Here is a 24,870-nt window from a genome sequence, read left to right as displayed (position 1 = left end):
TACGAGTTTTCCGAGATACGAGCCGTCGCTCGGTCGGTTTTTTGCTTTGTGATGCGAGCCGAGATCTGAGTTACGAGCGAGCGAGCTTGGATATAAAACACGTAATCGTCGAAAAACATGAGCGAGGTGTGCGTGTTGTCGACTTGGCGAGGCAGTACGATCATAGTACTTCTACGATATGTACGATTTTGAAGCAGAAGGAGTCGATAAAGGGGCTATAACGCCAGCCAAGGGCGTTAAGATTATTTCAAAGCTCCGGACCTCTGTCCATGAAGAGATGGAGAAGTTGTTGTTTGTGTGGTTGACGGAGAAGCAGCTCGCAGGAGATACCGTGACCGAGAGCATCATCTGTGAGAAGGCACGAGACATTTACGGGGATTTGGTGCAGCAGACGGCGGGAACATCAACGGACGAGGCATCGGAAGAGTCATTCAAAGCCAGTCGGGGATGGTTTGATAATTTTAAGAAGAGGACCGGCATTCACTCCGTCGTCAGGCATGGTGAGGCAGCAAGCTCGGATGTGAAGGCAGCTGAAGATTTTATTATAACTTTTGCCGAACTGATAGAAGCCGAAGGATACATCCCCCAGCAAATCTTCAACTGTGACGAGACAGGGCTCTTCTGGAAAAAGATGCCGAGGAGGACGTATATAACGGCAGAGGAGAAGAGCATGCCAGGCCACAACTTGTTCAGAGTGCCGGCGATAGCTCGCCTTCTCTTTGTGGAAGACACAGTGAGATCCTTAACATCCAACAACTAATGGGACGCAAACGGGGCGCCCAGTTTAGCGGTACACACATTGATGAATCACCCTGCCTGTGAAACACCGACATGACAGGTTATAGCTGGGTCGGGATTCAAACCCAGGCTGGACAGTTTAGAGTCAAGTGTGCGTACCTCCAGTCCAGGCCATCCTGCCAACTTGTGTGCTGCATACAGGTGAAATATAAAGCGCGAGATATTTATATATATATATTTCAAAAAAAATTGGTGTGGTTTTTGGGGGGCTGGAACGGATTAATAGCATTTCAATTCATTTTAATGGGGAAATTTAATTTGAGAAACGAGCAAATTGAGTTACGAGCTCGGTCACAGAACGAATTAAACTCGTAAGTCAAGGTTTCACTGTATATATATATATATATATACACGTATATATATATATATATATATATATATATATATATATATATATATATATATATATATTGTTACAGACGCGGCTTTTAGATGTTATATTGACCGAGCGGTGGTGTATTTAACCGCGTCCGAACAGTTACTCCCTGATTAAAACCCGATTCCACCCGACGTTGACCAGATCGCCCCACAGATATTCAATCGGGAAATCTCTAAAGCGACCGAAAGAGAATGAAAAAGAAGAAGAAGAAGAATACGGAGGAAGAACAGATTTTATTATACACACACAAGCAATGGATGGAAGAAGCAGTAACACAGCGAATCGTTAACTTACACTATTCATTTTTACTTAGCCCCAAGACAATGAGTAGGACAGGACGTTCACACTTACACAGGGGATATATGCAGGCAGTAAGGCTTGAGATGGATTGCTTGAGAGGGAGGCAAGGTCGGGAGGCCGCAGTTCGCAATTCCTCGCGGTTTTGGCGGGGAAACCCTCCGTCGTGTATCCACTGCGGTAGACGTCACGCGCTGGTTCGGCACACCTGCTCCTCTTCCTGGGGGTGGAGCCGTCTCCCTCCTTTCAGCGCGTCTCTCCAAAGCTGGTTCCCTTGCCGAGTACCTCTCCTCTTTGGCTTGGAGCGTTTTCGCATCTCACCGCCTCTTGGTGCAGTCTCTTTGCTCCTCTCCCAGGGTCATCTCCAACTTCCAAGTCATCTCATAAAGCAGTCCCTTACAGTCGCTTTTATCACCTCGAGCGAAATCAAGCCGCCGACTCCGAGGGCACGCCTACCGAGTCACTCACCGCGGTGTTGATTGGCTGTTTAGGGCTGGTTCACTCCTTCCCTCTTATGACGAGGTGGAGACACGCCTTTCTTCCCCAACCCTACCTCGTGGCCAATGGTGGTTTGAAGAAAACCGCCCAAAATGCGGAGGCAATTGGAAGGGAGGTTTTGGGGAAATTGGAAGGGCCTACGCTTATTTTGTTTGATACAATGCAAAGTCAATCTAGTGGGAAAACACATACTTAGCCTACATGGAATAAGGAAATACACTATTTAAAAGATATATCGTGACTGCGTGTAAGTTTCATGCAATTAACTAGGACGCCGACTGCGACCATTATTTACATTAACAGGTGTTACCGTACTTTTGTAACGTTCACATTGTAACGTTTTTCACATTCGTTACACTTCCTCCAAAATTGTTACACTTCTCAAAAACCGTTACACTTCTCAAATTCGTTACACACTTCTCAAAATCGTTACAATATATACAGGGTGAGTCAATGGAATGTGACAGTTTTTAAAGCGTTTTTGTGGAGAACTGGGTTGAATAAAAAAGCAAAACACTTTCAGTTGAAAAACAGCAGTACAATCCTATTAATAATGTGTACTTACTTTTTTTTGATAACCTCTTTTAAGTGGCCTCCACCAAAACGGATACATTCATGCCACGACTAATTGGTCCATCAGCAAAACGGCGGTTAGGCTCTTTTAGTATGTAATAAAACTAGTTATAGGCATCTACAACCATCCATAAAGAAATGTAATCTTTTCCTGTCGTTTTTTTCAGATTGAAGGTGGCTGGGATGCTGATGGCAAGGGCAAGAGCATCTGGGACAAGTTTACGATACAGGAAATAAATATTGATGGTGCGGCAGATGGGAAAGTAGCTTGTGACAGCTACCATCACCCGGCCCGTGATGCAGACATGGTGCGGCAGCTTAATGTCACACACTATATGCTGTCACTATCTTGGCCCAGACTCATGCCCAATGGTAGAGGATTCCTCAATGGAGCTGGTGTGGCTTACTACAACCGCTTGCTGGATGAAATAATTTCAGCAAACATCACACTTGTTGTTACACTCTACCACTGGGACCTGCCAGAGGTTGGAACAGCAACTTTGAGCTGCATAGGTTTGAAAGATTGCATTGATTGAAAATGTACTTTTGAAAATAATTTCATGTACTCAGGCTAAAATAAGTGTAGAGTACAATGGATAAAAGTTTGCTACTTGACCATTAAAAAATTTACTATTTGAAATTGCAACTAATCAATACCTTAAAAAAGTTAACGGATCTCTAAACACTATGTTTAACGCTGAAGGCTTTCCAGGCGATCCACATTACATATTGTTGACTAATGTTCCTCACATAACATTCATCATCATCAAGTTCACAAACACCATAGCACAATGAACTTTAGATATTTTGATAATTATTAATACTAGTGAGATACCCGTGCTAAGCATGGGTGGGAGGCCAGAAGCAAACAGGCAATGCAGAAACGGCGAATGCTAAAGCATGAAACCAATATATTCCACATTCCTGTCGCACCTTCAGTCGCACGTCAAACATGGACAGCAAGTTCGTGAAGGACTTCCATGAAAAACGTACCCGTTTGTATAGAAACATCGATCGTGGGTCCGTGGCGAATCTGCATATGGCGATCCATGAAGTTCACGTTCAGAAAGTAGAAACCATCACGGCATGTCGTCATTCACTTGAACTCGATATCTCTTTTTTCATTCCAAACAACATAATTCCAATCACAGATTAATCACAAAATAAACTTTTAACAACATTGTTAATGTTTCCTTCATTGTAAAAACTACCAAGTCAACAGTTAAAAGGATTTTGAGCCGGCAAGATCGGCCTTGGCAAGATCGATGGAGGCAGCGATCTGTTGGCTTATACACCGCCAAAATAGCTATGTGGAATTCTCTCATGTAGAGATTAAACTCACATCGTTTGAACTTTGGCCGAGGTCATTATTTACTTTTAATGATGTTTATATACGAATCAAAAAGAAGATAATTGGTGTTGGGTCCTCCTTTCTGCATATCTCGTGGGATTGTAAGTTAGAGAGACGACCGTGATGGCGGGGAGGGGGTTGGCATTCTCTCAAGCAGGGATTCAACCCATGTCCCTATGAAAGGTCTTTGTCCAAGGTCACCGAGTCCGATCGGTGCAGCTGTGCAGCAATCGGTGCAGCCGTTTGTGTGGCACCCGGGAAAATAACGTTATGCTGGAGTCCAAACCTGAAAATGCTGGAGGCCAAAGCTGAAATTGGAAAAACATTATAGCCTATTTCACCATTATAGACCTGGGGGTCCCAGGATTACCCACCCAAAATATCATTGCGATCGGTTCAGCCGTTTTTGCGGTACCTTCAAACGGACGGACAGACAGACAGACGGATGGACATTTGGTGAATTATAGTAAGATTGAACCAGAAATCTGATTATGGGCCCTTGTTTACAGGCATTACAAAACGAAGGTGGCTGGAGTAACAACAACATGGCAACCTACTTTGAAGAATATGCCACCCTTTGCTTCCAGTTGTTTGGCTCTCGCATTCGCCTATGGGTTACCATTTATGACCCTTTGTCCATTGCGTGGCACGGTTATGGAGACGGCTCACTAGCTCCGGGAATCAAGAAAAACCCAGGTGAACTCCCTTATAAAGTGGGTAACAATCTCCTACTTGCTCACGCCAAGGCCTGGCGGGTCTACGATGAAAAATTTCGGAAGTCCCAAGGAGGAACCATTGGGATGGTATTTGGATCGGATTGGGTGGAGGCCTTTGACCCAGACAATGGAGCAGATGTTGAGGCAGCTCAGCGTTACATGGAATTCACACTTGGCTGGTGAGTGTCGGATAATAATTTTTGTGTGCAAGGTATACTAGTTAGTTGTCAGACCCGTCATTTACCTTAGTCATGCTCATTCCTCTTATGAATTTCACCACCACAGCACAATGAACCTGTGCACTTTTAACTTCTTCATTCATTGTATCTTTGAAGTGTCTTCAATACCTCCTACAGTGTCTAAAACCTAATGAGGAACTTGTACGTATGTTCAATAAAGAGGCATTACTTCATTTTATAACACACTAGAAGGACCCGCTCTGTATGAGAGCAGCCAGGGGGTTATGTTATTATCCTTATTCAAATGTGTAATTCACAATACATCTCGCTACATAATTCAAAACACCTGACTGCACTGAAAAACGTAGGGACAGGAATACTGTACTGTAAAGGGTAGGACTTGTAATACCCTCTCCCACCTGAAGGTGGCGCTACATGATACAAATTTACATACAGAATTTGCGTCCACCTCCTCCCAGTCCCCCCCCCCCCCAAGACCACCGGCAAATATAAACCACCCACCCCCCTCCCACTCCCCCCCCCCCCCCCCACATCCCCAATACACTAATTGGGGTCATGCTGACCCTATGTAGCAAGTCTGGATGTAATCGGCGCAGAAGTGTAGGAGGAGTAGTGCAACAAACAAACAACCACACAAACACCGTTCCATGAATTATAGTAAGATGATTATTCGGAGAGTAGGATACAATAGAGGCATCAACAGTTTAAGGGATTTGAACCTGCGATTCCAGCATCATGAGTTGGGTGCTAAGAAGGAAATGCCAAACAGGCCAATCCACTTTTCAGGATAATTGACTTTAAAACTTGTACAATTACTGAGAATTGGAAAAGTTTGGAACCTGAGAGTGCATATTTCTTCAGGAGTAGTATCATGTGGTAGGTTCAAATCATCAATACGTTTGATTTAGTCTCTGTATATTAAATGTAATGGTCTTCGATGCATATACAAGCTTTACCCCAGAACCAAAAGGCAGAAAAATATTATTATTGTGTTATTTTATTATTAAAGTTTTATTTATTATTATTATTATTATTGTGAAACTTTTTTATTTTCATATGTTGGACTGCTTAATGTACAAAAACTTTGCTAACAATTGACTGACAGGATATCTCAGAGGTAGAATAAACAAGTTTGAGCTATCAATTGAGTAAAGAGTCCATCGTTCTAGAAATTCCTCACCCAATAAAAACTCACGCCGTTGATTTTCAGGCAACATCATTTAGGGCAGGGTGTCACATATGCTAGGATTTGCTGGTGAATGTTAAAGATCCCATAGTGTATTTTTTTTTTCAATTCCATCTGAAGTCCTTCCCTGACTACTTCTGGGAATATTGAAAACCACCCAGTGTATTCCCCACAATTAGACTGCTTTGTTAGCACTTATGCTCTGGAAAATGTATGGACTCATTTATCAACACACCGACAATGTTTAACACAAAAAGCCACTTTTCCAATAATAAATGTCTATGTTCATGTGGTCTTTCCTCACCCAAGGTTTGCTGATCCGATATACCATGGCAATTATTCGTCCACAATGCGCAGCACAATAACAGATGGACGATTACCTACGTTGTCAGAAGATGACCAAAACCTCATCCATGGAACACACGACTTCTTGGCTCTATCACATTTCTTCAAAGGTCTTGCTCTACCTGATCGACTTCGGGGTGTGAGAAAAGGTTTGAGCTACCGCCGTGACAGGGCAGCGGAAGTCTTATCAGACTGGACCTGGCCCAAAACGGGTGCCAAGAACCGAGCCTTCACACCAAATGCTCTGCGCCAACTCCTGGTTTATGCTTCAAGTCGCTATCCAGAACCTGGTGGCATCTGGATTGCTGGAAATGGAGCTGCTCAGCGGAGCACAGGTCCAGAAAACACAGATGATATAATGCGGAGCCGATATTTGAAGAAGTACATCAACGAGATGCTAAAAGGTAGGCCTTTGGAGGAGCTGCACTCTTGGAGGGTGGGGAAATGTTGTCAGACATCGCTTTATAGTTATAGTGTTGTCAGACCATCCGCCTCATCCACCATTTTCTCCCTCACCAGAAAAAGTTAACTTTAACTTTTCAATTTTCCATTCAAAAAAATTATTATTTCAAAAAGATACCTCATCATATCACATTTCTGTACAGTATAAACTTGAATATTTTACTGCAATCATTACATAAATACTAACAAGACTTATTCCCACCCGTCCTAAAGCCGTTCACCTTGATGGAGTGAATGTGACCGGCTACTTTGCCTGGACTTTGATGGACTGCTTTGAATGGTCGGCTGGATACACAGAGCATTATGGCTTCTATGCAATCGATCGCACCGACCCAGGCCTGTCTGGTATCCCCAAGAGCTCCGTTGTGACATATGGCAACATCATTGGATGCAATGGTTTTGTTTCAAACGACAGTGGTGACCCCTGCTTACACTTACGTACGGATTCGCTGCAATGAATATTGTTGACTCCTGCTTGCACCTGTGTATAACCAGTGATATCAAGCAGCAAGCAAAAGATAAAGGATATAAATTGTCATGTATAATTTGGCAGTCGCTATTATTGACAACTAACTCAATTAAAGAGCCCTTTACTGAAATAATAAATGAATCACTTTGGTGCTGGTTTGTGTAGATAAGGTTGCACCTCTCCATAATGGAAAGTCAGCTGAAGTGTAAAAAAAAAAAAAATGCAAAAAGAAATGAATAACATTTTGCTCAACTTCCATGTGCACAAAAAAGCCATCATTGTAAGTTATCATTGTATAGTTCTCAGAAATGATCTCACTTCAGAAATGAAGAGAAAACTTAAAAAGAGCAGTACAGCACAGATTAGGAAATGAGAAATCATCTCAAAAGTGAAAAAGCAGCTCTCTAAAAGTGTCATTTATAAAGATGATTGACTTCCATGATATGGGGCACAAAAGCAGAAAATATTTGCAATCACTTAATGCAAAATCATGACACCATCAGAAAAAGACCAGACTATTTCATATATATATATATATACACAGTACATATGCTAAGGAATGGGAGACATCTGTGGGTACATCAGATCACCAACATTCAGTGCATGTGGTCCCCACTGCAAGGCCCATTGTGAGATTACCTGCATTACAGACTGGTGGAATCAAGTATACAGGGCCAGGGGTACCCCTCTTACTCATACTCCCACTCATTGTGACCAAGGGTAGTAACTGTTTGATAACCAGTGCCTCTCTTCACGTCAAATCCAATTCAGATAACTCATATCATGCTCACACCTGTCTTGCCTATATTTTAGAATTTGTGTTCCATGTATTTACAACTATTTTCGAAACTAATCAAATTCAGGATGACTGACATCTTCAATGATAAGATATCCGTGTGTAAGGTGATGACTCACCAGTCTGTATTGCCAGTTTCCAGACAATCTGGCGTTTGTTCCCGAGCACCTGACGCAGATTTCCCTCCAATAGATGACTAACTGAGCTGTAATCAATGTGGCAGAAATTATATTTTAATTGCCTTCACCAATTTGGATCATTCAGTTCACATATTCACTGTTGCTAGTTCAGTCTCATTTTCACAACATTCCACATTTGAATGCTATTGTTCGTACTACATCATTTTAAAGGAGCATCATTCAGCATGTGATGGAAAACTTTTAAAAGCCATTGTCATGTTGTACATGCAAGTGTTGTTTTTGAATACCAAGTTAAAGATAATAATTTAGAACATTACTTCAGCCGGAAAATATTTAAAATGTGACAAATCAACACTTAAAAGTGACATATTTTATGACATTCTATGTAATTTCAAAAGTACTGTATTTTATACATATGAATGTCATGAAATGAAAATGAACTTGTTCTGGGAATTTTGGATAGGAGGGTAGGAATAATAAATGAGGAATAAATGAGGAATAATAAAGAGGGTAGGAATAATAAATAAATATGAAGTGTGACTGGAAAGAAAATGCCCATTAAAATATGAAATGAGACAAAACAGATACAGGAGCAAGGAGTGAAGAAAAAGCAACAATAATCATATGCACACAATAAATAAGTAAATAAATAAATGTTGTGAAAAATATTTGAGGAACAATAAAGATGAGGAATAATAAAGAAATTGAGGAATAATAAAGAGGGTAGGAATAATAAATAAATACGAAGTGTGACTGGAAAGAAAATGCCCATTAAAATATGAAATGAGACAAAACAGATACAGGAGCAAGGGGTGAAGAAAAAGCAACAATAATCATATGCACACAATAAATAAGTAAATAAATAAATGTTGTGAAAAATATTTTCAAAGTTTTTTAAAATTTGTTTAAATAAAATCCTAAACAGCACTGTTGCCGACTGGAAGAAGAAAAAAAACACTTATGAGCAAATAAAAGACTTGGGCAAAAAGCTAGGAATCATCTTGCAGGTATGACGTCATCTGATCTCACCCATACCAGGGAAGCATTGTTACACAGCATTGTTACACAGCCCTACCAAGAGCCTCCTAACTCAATGAGGTTTTCCCAAAACACCCACCACACCAATGTTTAAATAAAAGGTATGGCTTTTAAATGCTGAGTATTTCCAATTCTCTCCATAGTTGTTTTTATGTATATCACTTTGTACACGTTTGAATTGGTGGCCAATTTTTTCCAGTGCCATCCCTACATACTATCGTACTCCATGATAGGAATTATATTTAACCAGAACAATGCGACTGTGTCACCAATATGCCTCCGCATAGTCCCACAACGGGTAGATGCCATCACTCTGCATATGTATGGGTAGGGGATCACGTTTGTAAAGTTTCGTGTTGATTGGATAAGGTTCGTTTTTCTATCCAAGATGGCTGCCAAACCACGTGACCTATGACATCATCATTTTCAAACTAGCGCCTTTGGGCTTCTGGAAAAGCGCTATACAAAATAAATGAATTATTATTATTATTATATGCAACAGTGCTGTTAGATGATATTTGTAAAATTTCGCATCGAGAGGGTGAGCGGTTTCAGAGATATAATTATTTAATATTTTCCTTCAATCCAATATGGCTGCCAAACCATGTGACCTATGATGTCATAAATGTAATATTTCAATACAAATGGGTCATAGATCATGTGCATGCAATTTCAGATTTTTAGGATAAGGAATTCGATTAAAACATTTTTGGCTGGTATACCACTTCATCTATGATATCATCATGATCAGGCTTTTGTTCCCCATTGGGAGTACTTGACAATGTGCAATGTTTCAAATTTTTCCATTCAGCGGTTTTCGAGAAATAATTTTTTAATTATTTGCTTTTAATCCAAGATGGCTGCCATACCACGTGACCTACGACGTCACAATTATCATAAAAACATTCTGTATGGGTGTCACCCCTACCCTGAAAGTTTCGTGTCAATCGGACATATGGTTGCTGAGAAACACGAGGTTTAGCCCGTACAGACGTACGGACGGACAACCCGAAAACATAATTCCTCCTGCGACTTTTTCGGCGTAGGCATAAAAACTATATCCTATAAAAATTGCAAAACTTGAAACATGTTTATCACGTAAAACTTTTGCTCAACCAAATAGATCATAACTTCACAATGTGTACATAATTGGGAATAAGGGTATATTGTAATCTATATAGGAGTGATATTATAAAAGACATATAAAACAATGTCAACAAATAATGCAGTGGAGGAAAAACAATATGGATTCATGTGGCTGCTTAATAATGTGAATATAAGCTCAATATATTAGTACCCGACTGCAAAGCCGCAATGAGCCGGCGAAGCCAAAGCCTCTTGCCACTATTTTACCCATCACTATGGCATCAGTAGGTTAGGTAGTTGGTCGTAGGTAGGTGTCGTAGGTACCGTACCTAGTTCAAAATGACACCATTTGGCTTTGCATTCTGGAAGAGATTAAAATTTATAAAATTTCCTTCTTGATTAATTCGGTGAATTCCGTCTCAACTTCGGATATTTCCGGCCGTGAAAAACTATCCCCCACGGCCACGAGATTTCTAAAAAATAATTCTTCGTCAATTTTAGAATATTTGACGCCGTTTTCAGCGTCCGAAATGTAGTAAAAAGCTTTTTTGAAATATTTTTTCAAATGCTCGAATCTCATTGGTTCCGGTGTTTGGTGACGATTTTCGTTGAAGATAACCAGGGCCCATGTGGGCCCGGGGAACGAGGTTGGTCTTAAAGTATTTTAATTACAAATTAGAGGTGCATAAGATTGTGAATCAAAAACAGACGGGTGAAACAAACTCCTATTGCACTTTTTCTCAATTTTTTATGCATACTTCTGCATCCGCAAGATGGCGGCCTCCATGGAGCGATTTGGTGCGTCAAAGCTTGGAATTCTCAAAGGATCCAGCATAATCTGGTTTTTCAACATAATACGTACGCGTTCATTCACAACACTGGCTTCGCCGGCTATAAATAACAAGCGAGTTTATAAAACACTATACCCCATGCAGTGTTTTAGTATATACTTAAATTTTAATAAAATAATGATTTTAAAGATCGTTTTAAAAATCCCGAACTTTAGCGTGACTGAAGCAGTGTTATGCACCACCCTTATACACCACCATATACCTATAGAACACGTCCAAGTACTGCAAAACTGGATGGTCTTGGAAGTATTAAGAAGGCGACTTGTGTTCTGCAGTGTTCAAGTATATAATAAATTAAAATAAAGGTTTGAAGAGGTATAAAGGCATATAAATAAATTAATTGAGTGTTTTGCAGCCATTTTACTCAGTGTCTATTACATCACCCAATCTAACATGTTATATTAATTATTTTTAACTGTTGTTTGTGTCTTTTATAACATCCATAAAAACAGTAAGTTTCCTGTTTGGAATGATTTTCAATTTTGTTTAACTGCCAGACGGGCAGACAAAGTAAAATAAATTATCTCACTTCTCTCTTCTCGGGCAATTCAGACGGGCAATTATCTCACTTCAATTATCTCTCTTCTCTGTGCATGTGTGATCAAGACAAATTCAGAGACAAAGTGCTGTTCAATGGCAGGATTGTCCTCCGATTCATGTAAAAATACTCGTATAACATTCAATCTAAATAAGTTGTTCCTCGATCATAAACTGATTATCATAAACTGATAAGACAGAGACACAGACAGACGGTGGACGGACATGAACCAAATTGCTTAACCCCGCTCTTTATTTTACGTTCACGTGGTAATGAAGTGAGCAAACAAGTGACTGTTTAAAACAAAACGTACCTAAGGTGTTTAAAAATATTCTTAGAGAAATAACAAGTTGGCATGTCAGAGAAAGCATACTAATGATACGGTGGGATTTACATTAAAAGATTTACAACAGGTGAGATCCGATGGCACCAAGCTTATTCCCTGCCTTGACCATGATACTACACTCCCCTCTGTCCTCAGACAATTCTCTCCATGTTCCAACCACTTCCACATTACTGATATCCTTCTTCACACAATCCTCCCATCTCAAACATGGTCTACCTCTTTTCCTCCTACCTTGTTCGCTCAAGCTATCCGCTCTCTTTGCCATTCTCTCTTCCCCTATCCACACCAAATGTCCAGCCCATCTCAACCGGCATTTCACCAATCTCCCCATCAAGCTCATCTGCACAACAATCTCCTCCCTCAGTCTATCCATTCTCCTTCTATCCTCCCTCTTCACACCTGCAAAACGATTCTTATGTAAGTACAGAGGAAACAACTAAAGATCCCAAAATATATTTTTTAATGTGAACTTTAATCTCTCTTTATAAATATCACACATTTATTTTACGTAAATGTTTAAGAAACAAGCATTTTTTTTTTTTGTTAAGTATGTAACTTACATGTTTTAATATCCTGCTATAGATGACACCTAAAAATCAAAACAACATATTGGTAGTAAGAGAGAAAAAGAGTGCAAGGAGTGTTTCTTTTACAATGATTGTAATCAGGACATTTAATTAAAGATCAAACCATAGGCGTCTTCTCAAAATGAAAAGATTTACATAACACATGAACACAAATATTTAAGACAGTTACTATTGGGTAAGATAGCTGGCAGGGTAGTCTCGAGGTAAACGCATTCATCTCTGACCTGTCTAATCACAGCTCACCTATAAATTGTCATCCTGGTGTTTCACAGGTCGCGTGAAGCATCAATGTGTGCGCCTTCTCTTGGATGGACATTAAACTTGGCATCCCATTTACTGGCATTAGTTAGTCGAGCATTAGTTAGTGGAGCATTAGTTAGTGGACGAAGTGGACGTTAAACTTCCCATGGTGTCCTTCACGAAGAGTAGGCGAGCTATCGCTGGCAATCTGAACAAGCTCCAAAATTTTCCCCTCTCAGTTGAGTACCTTATGTCATCCAAGAGTGGTGAGCCATCCATGATTTTAACCTCCAGCCAATAAAACTGCCTCGACAGCCTTATGCACTTCACAGCATGAAGAAGATCATCATAAACAAACTGTTGGGAGAGGAGAGCAACTGAAGTATTTAAACATGGAGTAGAGTAGATTTCAAAATACACTATTGTGATATAAATGAAAGATTAAAGTTATCATAGGATTGCTAAAATATATATTTTATCACTTTAATAGTTATCTGAATTCTATAGCAGTTGCTCTTAATAATGTTAAGAATGATCATATAAATCATAATTGTTTTGAATAAAAATGAATGTTTTGAATAAAAAAAATTTTAATATATATATAAATGAATCCATTTTTAGTTCTCCAACCTTTAATGAGCAAAATAAACAACTGCTCGACGTTTCGATCAGCAACACGGACAAACGTGCATCCACTGACCTTTCTCAAGAGTAAAGAAAAACAATTCTATACCCTCCCTTATATAAGGGAAAAAGGGGGGGGGGGGGGAATTAGGGACATCGAAACCCTAACAATACCATTCTGCTAGTAACACTAACACAAACTCCCACTCATTGGGAGTGGACTGTGGCGATGCGTATACCCATTAAAACGTCGTCCTCAGGCAATTGGTAATGAAGTTAAATTAAACATTTTATGACTTATTTTATGAAATGCTATGTAATTTCAAAAGTACTGTATTTTATACATATGAATGTCATGAAATGCAAATGAACTTGTTCTGGGAATTTTGGGTAGCAGGGTAGGAATAAGGATATTTGTATAACGAATCTTGGGGTGTGAGACGTGGTAATGAAGTGAGCTTAATATCCCCAAGATATTAAGTTGCATGTAAACATGGAGTTTGACAAACAAGCAATCAAAAATGATTTGATACATGTTACGGATAAACAATATAGTGAGTCAATTATGTCTCTTATATTGGAATTGTATATGGGGGCCTGCAAACCGAGCCTTCAGGGCAGCGTACAGAATCTTTTTATTTTATTTTAAATAACAATAAATACAGGGAGGTGAAATTCGCTGCATGTGATATGCAATGTGTGCAGGGTAAAACGAGTGTTCATTTACATCCGTATGATGTCTAATACATAAAGAAGATATAAGCACACCTGACACTAGGCCGAGGATCCTGCAGATCAATCAATGAATGGTTACGAACACACAAAACAAATGGAGTTTTGCCAGTGATGCAATACGTTGTAACATGTAATAACTATCTCTTTGAATTGATCGTTTAAAAAAACATTATAACCACAAGACAGACTTGAAATAAAATTGGATACAAAGTATTATGTGGAAGCTTATAGGTGTTGTCAAAAGGTTTATGAAAGTAACAGTAAAAATAACTTATTTTAGACATGGCTCATTTCACAAACTTGAATATTGCAAACTATGCAATTTATCCTAGTGTCCAAAATGAAATTATTCCAAAGGAGTCAACACTTCTGTGTACCTTGAAAGAGAGTCTGAAAAAATCTTATGCTTATCATATACTTTTTGAAAAAACAAAATTATGAACTAACGTAGAGAATGGTTGGTTAGTCTAATGTCAAGGATTAGTCTAATGTCTCTATGAGAAGTTTTCTTAGCAATACAATGGGTGGCGATGAAAGGGAGAAAGGAAACAGTAAGAGATAGTACAAATAAAAGTAATCTTCCTGAACCATTTCGTGCAGTTTTAGTCAAAAACCATGTACTATTAATGTGACTGGAATTAAACAATGTACAAATAGAAAGCTCAATCACAATTTACCATGTGCTAGCCAGATAACAACTGAAAATCCTAAATGATCATGGCAAGGTTCAACGAAATAACAATCTGTGTGAAAAAATACTTAAGAAGTGAGATAAGTGGTGGCTTTCTCTGTTTCTAATTAAATAATTTGTAGGACTCAGTGCTGAGGGGGATCACACAGGAAGAAATTCAACAATGCTAAAAACAGCCAATGAAAGGAAAGCCTATCATGTCCAGAAGGAAATGGAAAGAAGATAGGAACGCAACACAGGTTCAAGGGTTATTAAAATGTTAAACTCCCAAGAAGAGATTATGATACATTTCTTTCTCCAAAATTATCAAGAAAAAATTAATGAAATGGAATGATTCCAATTAATGAATGTTTGAATCAATTTGGAAAGATAACATCAAAGTTCGAGCTTGAAAATATTTGTGGGATGCTTAGCTTGAAAAATGTAATTATTTACATAAGCAATATGAAATACATGCTTCACACTCTCAAGTAAAATGCCAAAAAAATTATTATGAATATGGAAGACAGTGTTGATGGAAAGAATACTCATGAGAGTTGTATTTATAACACTAATTGTGGAAAAAAGTATTTTGATAGTTATGGACTTATGCCACCTAATGCATCTGAAAGGAAGGAACAGAAGTCACACAATTGCCTTTAAATTGTCTAGTCTGGGTTTGATTTTGATTCCAACTCAAAGCTGTCAGACTGTTGCTTCACATTACATCAGTGAGTATAGTTCTGCCATTGGTCTGCCAAAAGCTCTGCCATTGTCCTTCATTGGAATTACTCCATCTGACCTACCACATCCATCTGATGACACAGTCCACCTAATGCTCAGTTAAGGAATTATTCACAAAGTGTTTCTCAGAAATTACAATATTGCAAGATTTTAATTCAAAATATTATGGACAATTATGTCTGTATGCTCTATTTCATCTAAACAATAGATTGTCTTTTTATGATTCAGTTTATAATCTAACATATAAAACACAATGTCAGTTTGTGTGTTTGTACAGATATCTGTCCGCATTCATAAGGGTAGGTTTTAAAGGCCAATCTTTTAACACGAATGTGTGTTCACCACTGTCTATTTTTGAGGATAAAACAAACTCGAAAAACATTTTCCATAAAAGAGTAATTATGTCTCTTATATTGAAAGTGTAGATGGTGGCATGCAAACCGAGCCTCAAGGGCGGCGTACAGAAGCATTTTCTTTTTAAATAACAATAAATACAAGACTCATGGAGGTGAAATTCGGTGCATGTGATATGCAACGCTTGCAGGGTAAAATGAGTGTTCATTTACATCTGTATGATGTCTCATACATAAAGACGATATAAGCACACCTGACACTAGGCCGAGGCTTCAGACTTTGGCACGCTCACGAGGCTGCACTGTCGAATAAAATGTCCCAAGTCGTCATTTTTGATGGGCTTTTTACTAGTCTAATATAAATGACTTGTGGCTGAAGACATGGCTATACTTTTGGAATATGAAGAGAACAAGATTTAAATTGATCAAAATACGGAATGAAAGGCTCAATGTAAGTGAGAAAAATATAATATAGCATGGGAGTTCAATTTGCGAAATGCTTACAGATTCATCAATAAATCAAAGTCCAGTATATCTAACAGATTTAGTGAGGCTTTAAGATCTGATACCAATATCGGTTTTATTTAATGGCCCCAAACATTCCCACCTCCTTGCATTATGACTGCATCAAAATTATTCAGGAAGCATCTCTAATCATTGAATACAAGTTATTGAATATAGAAAAGATGAAAAAATAAATGCCATGAGAAGCTAGTTTTGCCAATGAAAGCTGGATTTTAAATTTGGACTGATGAGTCATATACAGGTGAGAAAGAAAGGGAGGAACATGAAACAGTTTAGGAATAAAGTTGGGAGGGAAAAAAAGAGGAAGAATATGGGGAAGGAGAAGAAAGTGGTTGAGTATCCTGATGTTGGTGAAAGTACTGATAAAGTTCATAGTCCCACAAAAAAATATCAATGGAAGAGGCTACAGTTGCTAGAGGATACAAGAGAAACTTTGTCATTAGTAAAGAGAAAGCTATAATGCAAGGAGAGAAGAATCCTAAACTAAAAAAGCTTGTAAATGATTTTTTGGAAAGCAGAAAAAAATTTGTGACGTGAGTTATTAATCAATGATCTTAAATCAATGATCAAAACTTATATTTGGAAAGCGAATTATTTTTTAAAGGTTACATTAAAACATAGTTGAGTGAGCCGTTTAAAGTATGAGACATTTAATGGGAAGATTTTAGGTTCACTTTCAAAAACAAAATTAATTTCACTTGCTTTGTGTAGAATTTGTGTGCTGATGCTTGATGATATTGCTTGAACATTCGGTACTTAACATAGAAGACATACAAAAAAATTACGAAGAGAAGACATTGATGAAGAATGAAGATATTGGGAAACTCAAAGCAGTTGATACAAAGAGGTAAATGGGTTGATGAAAGAATAAAAAGAAAACGTAGAAACATTAATTACCATAAGATTACAAGTGATGCCAGGATTATTTTCTCAGCAATTTAGTGCAAATGAGCCTTTGCAAAATGTTTTCAACACAGGGGAGCTCTTTGACTGTACTTATGTTAAAGGTTGCATTAAAAATATTTATTTAAAAATAAAAATATATTGCTTTCTTTAAGAAAATTACTGATGTCAAAAATTTTGTTTCGAGTAAATATCCGGAGGTGATATCTCTAGAACCAGAAGTGACATTCAGAACAGCAGTGATGTTCAGAATATATCAGGAAGCAGATTTACAACTGGGATTCCTGGAGAATTGCATCAACCTGGGTATTCTGTTCTTTCTGTGGACCAGAAACAAACTTAGACAAGTAAGACTACATGAATGTGGAAATCCTCAGCCTGGGGAAAAAAAAAAAAAGTACAGATACATTCAAAGTACACCGCACCCATGCCAAATAATTAAATATCCTACAGCACGGCATTGCTGGGGCACCTAAGGCACCCGGCAATACCGCAGTGCAGCTCATAGAGACTGCATTGGGAGGGAGAGGTGTACAATAATTGAATGATTAATTGCATAATTAAAATCAATAAAAGATTATCATAAAATCTTTTCTGAATCATTTGGCTAATAGCATAGCTAAACCACTAGTGCTTCATCCGAAGATGTATCTTTTAGAAATTTAATTAAATAAGTCATTAATAAAAATTAAATAATTAATTGATTAATCAATAAATAATTAATCGATTAAATGATTAATCAATAAATCAAAAATATCCTTTATAGCCACATCACTTGATCACTGTCATTTTTTTTTTTTTTTTTTTTTTTTTTTTTCAGTCATATTGTCATATTTCTCAACAATCCTCTCCAAGAAGTTCTGTCGCTTGTCGTCATGTTCAAATATCAGCTTCCTAGCTCAAAATGTGCCTGGGATATTGCCCAGATGAGAAAGAAAATTAAAAATGATTAATAATGAAAATAAATAAGTAATAATCATAAAAAATTAAATAGTTGTAGGCTAATGACATAATTAGCCTAATAATAATTAACTAATAATTAATTAATAATTAACTAATAATAATTAATTAATTAATAATAATAATACTAATTAACCATAATCATTTGGCTAATAGAATACATAAACCACCACCATTTCATCCGAATCTGTAACTTTAAAATAATTAATTAATTAAGTCATTCATTGAATAATTAAATAATTAATCGATTAATTAATTAATCAATAAATCAAAAATACCCTTTACAGCCAAATCACTTGGGCATTGTGATGTCCACATATCAGCTTCCTTGCTCAAAAGGTGCCTGAGATATTGGCCAGATGAGAAAGAAAATAAATAAATGATTAATAATGAAAATAAACAAATAAAAATCATAAAAATTTTAAATAATTAATCCATTGGCTCATAGAACACATAAACCACCACCATTTCATCTGAATCTGTAACTAAAAAAAAAAAAAAAAAATTAGTCATTAATAGAATAATTTAATAATTAATCAATTAATTGATTAATCAATAAATCAAAAATATCCTTTACAGCCAAATCCCTTGTTCATTGGCATGTCCAAATATCAGCTTTCTAACTCAAAAGGTGCCTGAGATAATGCCCAGAAGAGAAAGGAAATGTATAGGTACTGAATTAATCGCTAATAATTAAATAACTCATCAATTAATTGATTAATCAAAAAACAAACAATTACAGATACATTCAAAGAACACCGCCCCCATGCCAAATAATTAAATATCCTACAGCACGGCATTGACGGGACGCCTCCGGCGCCCGGCAATACCGCAGTGCAGCTCATAGAGGCTGCATTGGGAGGGAGAGGTGTACACTAATTGATTGATTAATTGTATAATTAAAATCAATAAAAGATTATCACAAAATATTTTCTTAATCAATTGGCTAAAAGCATAACTAAACCACTAGTGCTTCATCCGAAGATGTATCTTTTCGAAATTTAATTAAATAAGTCATTAATTAAAAAAAAAATAATGAATTGATTAATCAATACATAATTAATCGATTAATTGATTAATTGATTAATCAATAAATCAAAAATATCCTTGATAGCCACATCACTTGGTCACTCATGTCCAAATATTAGCTTCCGAGCTCAAAAGGTGCCTGAGATATTGGCCAAATGAGAAAGAAAATAAATAAATGATTAATAATGAAAATAAATAAATAATAATCATAAAAACATTAAATTATTAATCAATTCGGTCAGAGAACACATAAACCACCACCATTTCATCAGAATCTGTCACTTTAAAAAAAAAATTTAGTCATTAATCGAATAATGAAATAATTAATCGATTAATTGATTAATTGATTAATTAATAAATCAAAAATAGCCTTTGCAGCCAAATCACCTGGTCATTGGCATGTCCAAATATCAGCTTCCTAACTCAAAAGGTGGCTGAGTTAATGGTCAGAAGAGAAAGGAAATTTGATTAATTAAATAAGTACTTAATTAATCACTAATAATTAAATAACCCCTCAATTAATTGATTAATCAAAAAACAAAAAATACGGTTTTTGACAAAGGACTTGCTCACTATTGTGCCGAAATTTCAGCTTCCTAGCTCAAAGGATGGCTATTCCGGATCACCCGGACAACCAAGAAAACAAGAAAGAAAAAGAATACAAACAACCAGAGTGAAAACTGAGTACACCCTTTCAGCGTGCGTCACTGCCGAGCCCCCTTCGGTGCCCAGCAATGACGATTTGCAATGCCTGGAGATGGCATAAGAAAGGTGCGGTGTACAAAAATAACGTTTTTCACAAAGTACATGCTCACTATTGTGCCGAAATTTCAAATTCCTAGCTCAAAGGATGGCTGAGATAGAAACTAACAAGAAAACAAAGAAGAAAACAAGAAAACAACCAGAGTGAAAACTGAGTACTCCATTTCAGCGTGCGTCATTGCCGAACCCCTTCGGTGCCTGGCAATGACGTTATGCAGCGCCTGGAGATGGCATAGGAAAGGTTCGGTGTACAATTAAGGTTAATCAAATCCTTGTATGAAACATGCAGATAAACAAGAAATGCTCCATAATTCAATCCCTTATCCAAGACACAGATTAAGATAAAAGGTAGAGAGGTTTACAATAAGGAGACTGATCGGTGATCAATTGAAACTGGGGTTTGGTAATTTTTCATTTTATATATTGAAACTGGGGCTTGGTATATGTAACCCATCTTCAACAACCATTTTCAACTTTCATGATATCAAGATGGAGAAACTGAAAGGACTCTTTATTCTTCAGAAGAGCAAACTAAAACACAAATCATTGATGGCCGTTGTGATTAAATTTTTCAGGAGAAATGTTTTAATCCAGAGTTATTGATTATATTTGGTCAAATGATTTAACTGAACTTATAAACGTGATTGGTTTCAAAAATGCTTTGATTGTCATCAATTTAAGGTCCAGATAGACATACGTTATTCCTCTGGAAAACAAAAATTGGTGTCAGTCTCATTATTCTTTGAAACAAATATTAAAGAAAAGCAAAAGGAAATCTAAGCAATTATGGACTGATGAAGAAACAGAATCTTATGATAGCATAATTATGAATTTCCTTTAAAACACCTGTGTTTATTAATTTTGTCTTATAAAGCCAGGTAAAGCCTTGTGTTGGCTTAACGGGTAAGGTGGCTGGCTTAAGATGTTAGGGTGTTTAGTTTGAGCACCTGTCATTCCGTTAAATAACACCAGGTGGGTTGATTCAGCCCGTCATTCTCCTGAGGTCGGCAAAATGAGTACCAGCTAAATGGAAACGGGGCACTGCATCAGCGGCACACCCGCACTCCCAGCAATGATGTATCTAGCAGCTGCATACAAAATGATGATGATGATGATGATGATGTCAGGAAAGCTGTTGTGATCAATCAAGTTATTTTCAATTTGAAGGAATGACTTTGCAACATATATTTACCAAAATAGGAAGGGAGAATTTATTAGTCAAGTTATTATGTAAGAGTACAACGCCATCTATTCCTCAACAAACTCCAAACACTCATAAACTGTATCAAGCACAAAGTATGTAAAACAGGTCAACCTGAGAAAAACAACTCGAAGTGGTTGATGATATAAGAACTTATATTTGGAAAGCTAATGCTTTTTAAAGGTTACATTAAAACATAGTTGAGTGAGCCGTTTAAAGTTGCTGATATGAGACATTTAATGGGAAGATTTTAGGTTCACTTTCCAAAACAAAATTAATTTCACTTGCTTTGTGTAGAATTTATTTTGTATATTTCCAAAGAATCAATGAAAACTTTTTTTTATGGTGCTCTGGATTATTAGGACTCATAACTAGTAACTACTTATAGGAAAAATACTACTGTATATACAAATGGAGTTATTATAAAAGTGTGGTCAATGTTTTGGATAAGCAATATAGTGAGCCAGAAAACCTCCGGTAGGTGGTATGGTGGAGGCCCTGGTAGAGGTGAGACCAAGTTGGGTCAGAACATCCATTTTCAGACTACTCGTGTGGCAGAAAATACTTCAATACCCCTCCCCTCATTTTTTACCCCTCCTTTTACCCCTCCTTTTTTTTTTTTGGAAATTCCAACTTCTTTCCTGGAAGTCCTTGCAGTGTTCATATGTTTTATACCTCTCCCACCTCCCCCAAAGCCCTCCCCCTCCCACATTTCTCCCGTTGTCCCTGCTCTCAAATGTTGTGTTTGTGTCCTTCCCCCTCTCTCCCCATCTTATCTGCCGCTCCCCTTATTTTTTGTGTTTTGTGTGTCGGTTTGACTTTTTGTGTGGTTAATGTTAGCTCTTTCACGAGCCTCGATCTTGTATACAAAAAAAAAGAAAAAAAAAAAGGAAAGCGAAATGGAGTTTACCTTTTAGACAATGGCTACATTTTTTTTCTTCATTTTCTTCCTCCACAAAATACACATTTCGAAATTAAAGAACAACTTTTTTTTCTATTGGATTGAGGCTCATAGAAGAATAAGTATTATGCTATAAATTGGCAGTCGGGCAGCAGGTAAACAACTGATGTACAGGGGAATGAGAACGAACATGAAAAGGGAGAGGTGGGAATTGGAAATACTGCACCCTGCAAATAAAGAAATTGGGTGAGGAAGTATCCAGTGGTTTGTTTATCTTGTAGTTGTAGTATAAGGTGCACACGTGTTAGCACAATATTTGCATTGTATGTCATCTTTGTCAATAATATACAGCATTTGTTTAATGCATTTATTTTCAACTTGTGAACATTTATCTGTTTTACGAAATAATTTATTTTTATCCTCCTTTGTGTTGCAGCCACAACCACCCCTCTTCCATCAACTGTCAGTCCCACAAAACCTGGGCCCAGAAGACCAATATTCATGGGAATAGTTTTAACTCCTGAAGAGGCGGCATCTGCCATGTGGTCAATGTTTGGTATTGTACTTGGGCTCTTTCTTTTCCTTAGCTTCAGCTGCTGCCTCACTTTGAATCATAAAAAGAAAGTTAGTGAGTTTGAAGATTAAAAGACCTTGCGCTTCCAGTTTCCAATTCAATAGTCTCGGAATTCTATAGAAATGCACAAAACTGGCAGCACATGCAATTAGCTGCATGATGATTCAGAACTTCTGCGCATCAGGCATGCATTTTTCTTACTCTGAAAATGAACTATTTGCACTTTAATTTCTATTGGTCTGCCGGTATGATTGTTGCATGAATGATTAATTGATGTCAGATAATAAACAAAATAATTATTATTCAGATCATGGCATATAGTGCTTTCAGTAAATAGTTGAAGACATTTACAACTACAATGTGGATTTTATAGTAATGGAAGACAATTATAAATGCCGTACATCATTCGGTGTAGAATTATAATTGGCGTGATGTTTCGTTCCAATATTTGCATTTAAGAATCTGCAAGAAATTTGACTCATTTGATTTGGAAAAGTACGATTGAGGAATCATCATTACTTGGTTTGTTTGGTATTTCCTTCGATACTGAAGGTGTGTAATCATTGCATAGCTGCCCAAACTTTGACAATCTTATCTAGGTTTTAACAGCACTGGATCCACTAAGTAAAAATACTGTTGTAGCTTGGATAAAACATTAGATTACAGTAATTGACAGGACTGCATTGGAAGCCTCCTGCAGATGTAGACTACCACAAGCATAATTAGCATCACAGAAGACCTCCTGCAGATGTAGACTACCACAAGCATATTTAGCATTACAGTAGACTATCTGACTTAGTCTATCTTAGTCTATCTGACTGCAGGTAGACTAACACAAGCATAAAACGACATAATTTACTCAGGTACACAGCTCCATGTTTTATACAACTGGTACCTTTACCACCTCGTATTTGCCAAAGCCTAGTGGATTAAGCTGGAAAGGCATTTTTCTTGCGAAAGAAATGAGTTTACAGTAGCCGATAAAAACAATTAACTTTATAGTAAAATTACCTATTTTTATATTCATAACAATAGATCATGACTATCTGCCCTTACCTTGGCAGTTATTCAGAATTTTTGTCTGTGGCATGTTTAGTCGACCATCTTGGTTTGCTGCTATCCTTCCTTGTCTGTAATTGCTTTAAGCAAACTGCTCAAGCTCAGCAAACCGGATATTAATGAATTAATGTAAGACATCAGAATGTTTGCGGCACTACCAAATTCTGATTGAAAATTATATGTTGCATTTCCTCAACTGCCTCAGGAGAAACCCTTTGTATTGCTGTTGTTTTTCTGATGATATCCTGCCAACATTTCCATCTGCTTGCAAATTTCATCAGCTATTGAAGTGACTACAAAAATCTTACAAAAAGGCCAGGTTTGAAACCAAGTTTAAAGTCCATAATCTTCAGGATACAAAAATAATGAAAAGCTTCATTTGAATAAAGGCAAATAACAGAAACAGCACTTCTGTGAGATGCCAAAAACATTGCAATAAAAATATACAGCAAGATCATGCTTCAACTAAAAGCAACGTGGCACTTCTGTATAAGAAATAAAAGTTGATTCCAATGCAATCTTTGTATTTATCCTGTTGTACTGTGATGGTGTGGGACTTCTTGCACTCCATACGAAAAACTGGCCATAAATACCATCCATGGTCAAGTGATCTAATTCATTTCCATTAACATTTTGGAGGGAAAATGAAATTGTTTTTGAAGATCTTGTCCAGTCACAATGGGATTTACTGTATAAAAACTTAATTTGTCATTAAACTGTGTCAAAGTCAGGGTCACATTAAAGGGGAACCCAAATGTATTTTTTTCTGAAAACCATTGAAAATCATTAGTCATTGTCTAATTTGAAGGGAAAATATTTTTGCTTCTTTTTATTTTTTTGGGCCAGTGACAAAGTGCCGAAAAAAGCTATAAAGTGTCAATTATTGATTTTGCCAGTGATGTCACACTCATAACCCCCCTTCCCCCTCCCTCCC

The 24,870-nt window shown here is 37.3% G+C and overlaps 1 protein-coding gene across 1 annotated transcript in view; it reads left to right on the top strand.

Annotated features, from left to right (window-relative positions):
- The window catches only part of LCT (lactase), a gene marked incomplete in the record, with an annotated part of 262,995 nt that extends 238,842 nt beyond the window's left edge, over window positions 1-24,153 (top strand). The window contains 5 exon segments of the mRNA XM_068096286.2: window positions 2,713-3,030; window positions 4,406-4,791; window positions 6,308-6,747; window positions 7,019-7,243; window positions 22,740-24,153. Coding sequence (XP_067952387.2) covers window positions 2,713-3,030; window positions 4,406-4,791; window positions 6,308-6,747; window positions 7,019-7,243; window positions 22,740-22,948 — 1,578 coding nt within the window.
- Window positions 24,154-24,870: the final 717 nt, after the last annotated feature.

Source organism: Myxine glutinosa, chromosome 1 (assembly GCF_964187855.1).
Source record: "Myxine glutinosa chromosome 1, kmMyxGlut1.1, whole genome shotgun sequence".
Classification (NCBI taxonomy): Eukaryota; Metazoa; Chordata; class Myxini; order Myxiniformes; family Myxinidae; genus Myxine; species Myxine glutinosa.
The sequence above is the reverse complement of the archived record's forward strand: the minus strand, read 5'-3'. Positions and strand labels throughout refer to the sequence as shown.